Consider the following 6483-nt stretch of genomic DNA (forward strand, 5'->3'; position numbering starts at 1 on the left):
TTCAACTGCATCTCATTTCAGCCATCTACATCACTGAATGGGGTTTGCTGAGTTGTAACGGATTTATCTCCGGTGTCAGTACATAATCTTCATGGCAAGTGGGCCAACTCCATCCACTGATAAAGGTCAGTAGATATGGTTAAAAGCTATGGAAGAACTAAGATTTTTTTGGTAGCTACAACTATTATTTCCAAGATCAAAAAATGAGCTTTTATGCTCAACTTGCTGAGATGTAGTAAAGAGTAAACATATCTAAAGTCAACTAAATTTCCAAAACATAGATTATAAGGTTATAGGCGCTCCAGGCCACAGCTTATCCATTCTCCTAAACACAATACAGATGTGTGAAAAGACTTCACACATCTGTATTGTGCTCAAAAAAGGTTGAAAATCGATATTTGCAAACAAAGGTTTTTATTTCGAAATGGACCGGAAATTGTATGTGTAATGCTTGTAGCTTCATAGTGAAGCTGTTCCCTGTCTTCTGCGGAAAACACCCAAGACCAAAAAAGCTGGAAGCGGGGGTTTGTGTACCCGTCGAGGCGAGTTTCTATGAGCCATTTTATCTTTCCATTAGACTGAGGTAGAATATATGCAGGCTGCTGTGTTTCAGGCGGGCTGATCACACCCACATCTGGCCAATGGGAATAACGTTAGCACCCATAGGAGACGAAATCCGGCTTTACACACGGTAAGCGGATGCATCAGTGTAGATTATGTACGTGATTTTCACAGGGACAAAAATATCAGCTTCCAGATGATCAGGTTAATTAAACAAAGACAGCAGACATTGTAATGATGGACAGTAAAGAGCCAACATGAAAATCATATTCAGATATTATCTGTCAAACATAACGTTACAGAGTTAGACGAAGGGATGCTAAAGCAGCCATCTAAACAGGTTTGTTGGATGACTAAGTGGCGGCTTCAGCCCCACATTGATCCTCTTTATCACTTGAGAACATTCTGACAGTTTGCAGCTTTGACACTGTGATTATTGTCACAGTCTTTAATGTTTCAGCAACAGGAGCCTGTTGTTTGTGATGTGTTTTCACCACCTGTGTGTTTGGCAGAGCGCAGCATGGAAGTAGGTAGGCCTGCAGCAGAGAGCCTGACGCCCAAATCTGCCAATTTAAGGTTGTCTTGCTCTATCTGCAAAAGTACAAACCCCGCAAAAATATCACTCGTGTATTTTTTAAAAAAGCTTGGCAGTCAATTTTTCAGTCGGGCATACATATAGCATAGCAGCTTCAAATGTTTAGCTTGAATATAGTAAATGCTCACCTCAATGTAGGGGCATTTTGAATAAACATTGTGAAGGGAATGCTAAAGAAACCTGTTCAAATTTTATTGAAAAAAGATAATTGGCGGATTGGATGTATGTTGAGGTGAAGTGTGACTCTTGAAATTTGTGAAATAAATAATAAGTCATGTTCTTCTAGGAACAGACAATGTTTAATAAACAGCTAGATTTTGACATAGATGTTGGCATGACGAGAGTGGCTGATAGCAGCCAGGTGCAGGAATTAGGGATTGTACTGTACCTCCCTGGATCATCGGGTTTTATTGAATGCATCTGTGTTTGAGAAATGAAGCCACAGTGAATTTCCTCTTCATGTGTCCCTCTTTATTCAGGCCATGTGAGGTGTGACTATGGAAGGCCAAAATGCAAAAAGCTCTCCAACCAAGAGGAATGATGGAGGCAGAGGCGGGCTTGCAAACATCAACTTAGTTGATCTAAAGTTAAGGCATTCAGCCACTCTGACATGGTGTATGATTGTGGAGTACAAACACAGAAAGGAGCTGGTGAAACAGTCACGTTTGTAATGCTGAATGAGGAAACAAGACGTGCATATTCTTTGGATCACGTTGCTGAAGAGGAGTAGGCGTGTGCATATGACACAGGACTAACTGAGTCAAATGAGAGCATTGGATGGAGTGACCACAGGCACAGCTATGTAAGAGACACTCTGGTGTACAGTTCCTGACAATCAACATACAGCTGTGATTCATGCCACATATGTGGCTTCTCAGGGGACAAAGGTGGTTACTCAGCAGACCAGGAACAAGCAGATGATTTATGTCTGAAAATATCGCAGCATTTGGTCTACTCCTGTCGGACAACAAACAGGTTTGAAGTTTTTTATAGAAAGGAAAAAGCAGGAAGCAGCTCTTGAGTGTTCACCATGCCTCGGAACAGAGCCTTCTCAGAGCCGGAGTACTCTGCAGAGTATTCGGCAGACTGCTCAGTGACGCTGCCCTCTGACCCTGGGCAGGCGGTGGGGCGGACACATGAGGTCACTGTTCGGAGCTCAGGATGCTGCCTTTGCCTCCCTCGGTTCATGCGCCTCACTTTTGCGCCCGAGTCTCTGGAGAACCTCTACCAGACCTACTTCAGACGGCAGAGACATGAAACCCTGCTGGTGCTTGTCGTGTTTGCCGCCCTCTTCGACAGCTACATCATCGTCATGTGCACGGTGGTCTACACCACTGACAAGTTGGCCTCTGTTTTGGTGGCATCAGTGGGACTGGCAGCAGATATCATCCTCTACCTGCTGTGCCGTTCTGGGCTGCTGCCAGATCGCATTTCGCGGCGGGTGGTGCCCTATGCCCTGTGGGTGCTCATAGCAGCTCAGATATTCTGCTACTTGGGTCTGAACTATGCTCGCTTCCACCAGGCCAGTGACACAGTTGGCTGGCAGGCTTTCTTCAGCTTCTCCTTTTTCCTGACTCTGCCTTTGAGGTTGACACCCATCGTGCTCATCACTACTGTATCCTGCGGGGTCCACACCCTGGTTCTGGGAGTCACCATCGCCCAGCAGCAGCAGGAAGAGATTAAGGGGGCAGCACTTGGCAGACAGGTAAGAGTGGGAGGGGAGAAAGAGAGGTGAGGGACAGGTAGATGTTTGCCCTGAAATGCATTTACTCGTCTGTGAGTAATATTGTGTAGCCAGACCTCCAACTCGTCAAGTTTACAAAAGTTTAAGAGTTTGAACAGAAAAATTAGGTTCAAAAAGGGCAGTGGGCCAAGAACCAACCAGAGCTGCTGTTTCCAGAGCTGACTGATCAAACTGTTTCCACAGGGCTTCTAAAGGTCACATTTATGGCTACAGAACAAGCAAGGGTATTGTGTTTGCTACTGATACTAAAATGAAACTGTTGACAAAACAATCTTGACTAAAGGTCCGCTTACTCGCTTGTTCCAGAGCTTTTGACCATTTCACACAATCCTCATCAGCAGATGTAGTTGTTTCCCAAGAACTGTAGATGTCTGACACAGTTCTGACTTCTTATGACTTCAAAGTTGAGCTTGACAGTTCATTGTTAAGCTTGGAGACAGCCAATAAAAAAAAAACAGTCTCAACTCAAGGTCCACTTACCAGTCTATATATATATATATATATATATATATATATATATATATATATATATATATATATATATATATATATATATATACACATACACACACACACACACACACATATATATATATATATATATATATATATATATATATATATATATATATATATATATATATATATATATATATATATTAGAATATTCAAATATTCAATTTTTTATTATTTATTATCAAATATTATTACTACACACTAACACAATCAGGCATACAAGAAGTTTTCCTGAATACAAGACGCTGTAAAACTGTCTAAATGACCATTTAAATCAGGAACTATCAGATAAAAGAATAAATCAACAAGATTAAGAATCTGATCAGACATTGGATGCTAACTTTCTGTGCTTGACTGTTTTTTACTCACTTCTATGGACACATTGCAGTCTGTACCAAAAAGTATGGTTGGGTTGATCACCAGCCTGAGTCACGTTATCAAATAGGTTTTTGTTATAGTTAAAAGATTTTCTCCAGACCAACTTTAGCTGGAGACTGAGGTCTAAACTACACAAAGCACACCTTTAACTTTACCGTACAAACACCATGTATGCATAAGTACATTGAAACTAGTCTGGTGCATGGACTGAACATGCAAATGTTTATATGCAATTCATAATGCTGTATTGTACTTCAAAGGACACATTTGACAGAACTATTCATATTCTAGTGTTTTACTGTTGCTTTAGCTGCTTTTTTCACACATTTTCAGTGTGAAAAAGTTTTGGCTCAAATTAGGTAGTGCTTCACGTATAAAGTTAATCACTGTTTTACTCAAATGTTCATTATCTAACGTCTGTGAGATTCTCAGTCATTTCACATCTCATCAGAAGGATCCTTAGGTTTTATCATTATCAAATATTGCTGTAATTAAATCTTATCAAAATAGAGGCTGCAATGGTCATTTCATCAACGGTCGTACAAATAGCAATGAGACAAAATGTACAAATTATTCAAAAGTCAGTGTTTAAAAATATGTAGAGGAAAACTTCCTTTCAAAAAGATTCATTTGATTTATTGAACATACTGTAAGTATATATATGATGTGGCTTAGAGTCTGACAAAATGATTCATGTTTACTGTTTCTGTGTATCAAGCACAATTTTCAAGTTCTATTCAAGACACCAAACATTAGATAATCAGATAAAACATCAATTCTAAGTCTCTTTCATAATCAGTTATACAGTAAGAAAATGCAGCTATTTACACCACAGTAACAGAAACTCTGTACACTGAGATAATAAACAGAAGGTAAGACATGCATTGTACTGATGGTGAAGTGATTAGAAAAAATGTTGCAATGATGCTCACCTGAATGTAAAAATATTGCACTGATTTACTGCTCTGTGTAGCTTGTAAGTAGCATTTGAACCAGGTCTGCAAATAACTCATTTTCATTATTGATTTATGTGTCTTTTATTTTTTCAATTTATCAGTTTTACGTCTATTCAGTGTCAGAAAGTAGCCCATCACAAAAACACAGAGCCCAAGGTGACATCTTCAAATGACCTATTGTGTCTGCCCTCTCGAATAACGAATCAATTATAAAAATAGTTTCTGTCGATCAACGAATCAATGAGCGGACTTGTTTCAGCACTAATGTGAGCTCTGTCTGTATTGTGAGGACAGAGCATGTGATTGAGTGTTTTTCTCTCTATGACCACAGCAGTTTATAGTGAGTCATTTCTTTGCATTAAAAAGCTACTCCAGAGAATCAGGGTACTCACAGAAGACAGATTGAAAGAAGAAGAACGGTTGAAAGCAGCAGAGGCTGACATATCCTGACTTCAAGCTCAAAAAACACTGGATCCTACATTCCCCATGATGCAACACAATAGAGACTTCTATAATCTCTCATTCAGGATTTCTTTTCCTCCTGGTGTTCACTTTCTATATTCTAGAACAAATTGACCTTTTTCACACTGGACATTTTCACTTCATAGTCATAGCAGGAAAATCATCAGGTGTTATTAATAACATTGATGGTGGTTCTCTTCTATTCAAATCTCCATGTCAGCCAGCCAGCATGCACAATACAAGGAGCCTGAAACTGAAGCAGCTAAATGGAATCCAGCAATCATTAATTAGATTATTTTCACCTGTGCTGTTACCACTAACAAACTTTTTGACTAAATGTCAAAAAGGCCTATTGGCATCCACTGCAGTAGTTGTTGAAAGCTTTTTTGTCATATACAATATATATTTGTTGTGTAAGCCTAAACCAATTTACCCTGATGATGTCACTGTGACATCATGAGGATTGTTTTCTCAGGCTTTGCTGGGAGTCCTCTTCAAAAGTGAGACATGAGTGTCATGTAAGAACAATTGAAGCATCAACTCTGTTCAGTCCACACAGACTCCAACCTCTGTTCAGCCATTAGTGCCCTCAGAACAGCTGTCCTGACAGCAGCAGCTGAGAGGATACCTGCCAGGCTTCACCAATGGTTTCCAAGTAGGCAACACAAGGGATACGGGAGGAAAACAGCTGTGTTTTTTATTTATTAATTTATTGGTGTCAATATAGTGAAATCAGAAAGCAACATGGGGCCCCTTGATCAGTCATTCTAGATGCAGTCCACAAGTTCACAACATATAAAACAGAGGGATTTGAATGGCTGGCTGTTGAGATTATGCTTCACTAAAATTGCACCAGAAAAAAAGACACTAGACTCGGAGCATTAAAACAACGAAGGAGATCTTGTAATGTCAGATTGGTACAAAAAACAGAAGTATATCTGTTCCATGAGTTGAATGAGTGACGAATGGCAAAAACGCTTCAAAAGGCACTTAAGGAAGCTCCCACAGAAGACATTATTCAGCCTGTTTGAAAACTGAGCCAAAGCAATGGTAAAATCCTGTATTACTATTTCAGCTAGCTGCTTCTTGCAGATTTCTAGAGGGTTTGAAACAGGTGATGTTCAGATTAAGATTTAATGACCTTTTTATGGTTTTGTTTTTTTTTCTTTGAGTTTTGTAATGCATCATTTAAACTCTGCCAAATTATTCATTTGATTTTAATTAATTGACTGCTGTTTTTTTTGAAAAATGGTCAGTATATTCATTGATAA

General features: G+C 39.4%; 1 protein-coding gene across 4 annotated transcripts in view; it reads left to right on the forward strand.

Moving 5' to 3' along the window:
- The first annotated feature begins 470 nt into the window (after positions 1-470).
- The window catches only part of adcy3a (adenylate cyclase 3a), a 45488-nt gene continuing 39475 nt past the window's right edge, over positions 471-6483 (forward strand). For 3 of the 4 annotated variants that reach the window (XM_042423379.1, XM_042423381.1, XM_042423382.1), the window contains exons 1-2: positions 471-691; positions 1636-2861. In XM_042423379.1, the coding sequence (XP_042279313.1) occupies positions 2187-2861 (675 nt within the window). In that variant the 5' untranslated portion in view covers positions 471-691; positions 1636-2186. Of the gene's footprint in view, positions 692-715; positions 902-1635; positions 2862-6483 lie in introns of those variants that run through there. The other variant, XM_042423380.1, reaches the window with a different exon arrangement.

Source organism: Thunnus maccoyii, chromosome 10 (assembly GCF_910596095.1).
Source record: "Thunnus maccoyii chromosome 10, fThuMac1.1, whole genome shotgun sequence".
NCBI lineage: Eukaryota > Metazoa > Chordata > Actinopteri > Scombriformes > Scombridae > Thunnus > Thunnus maccoyii.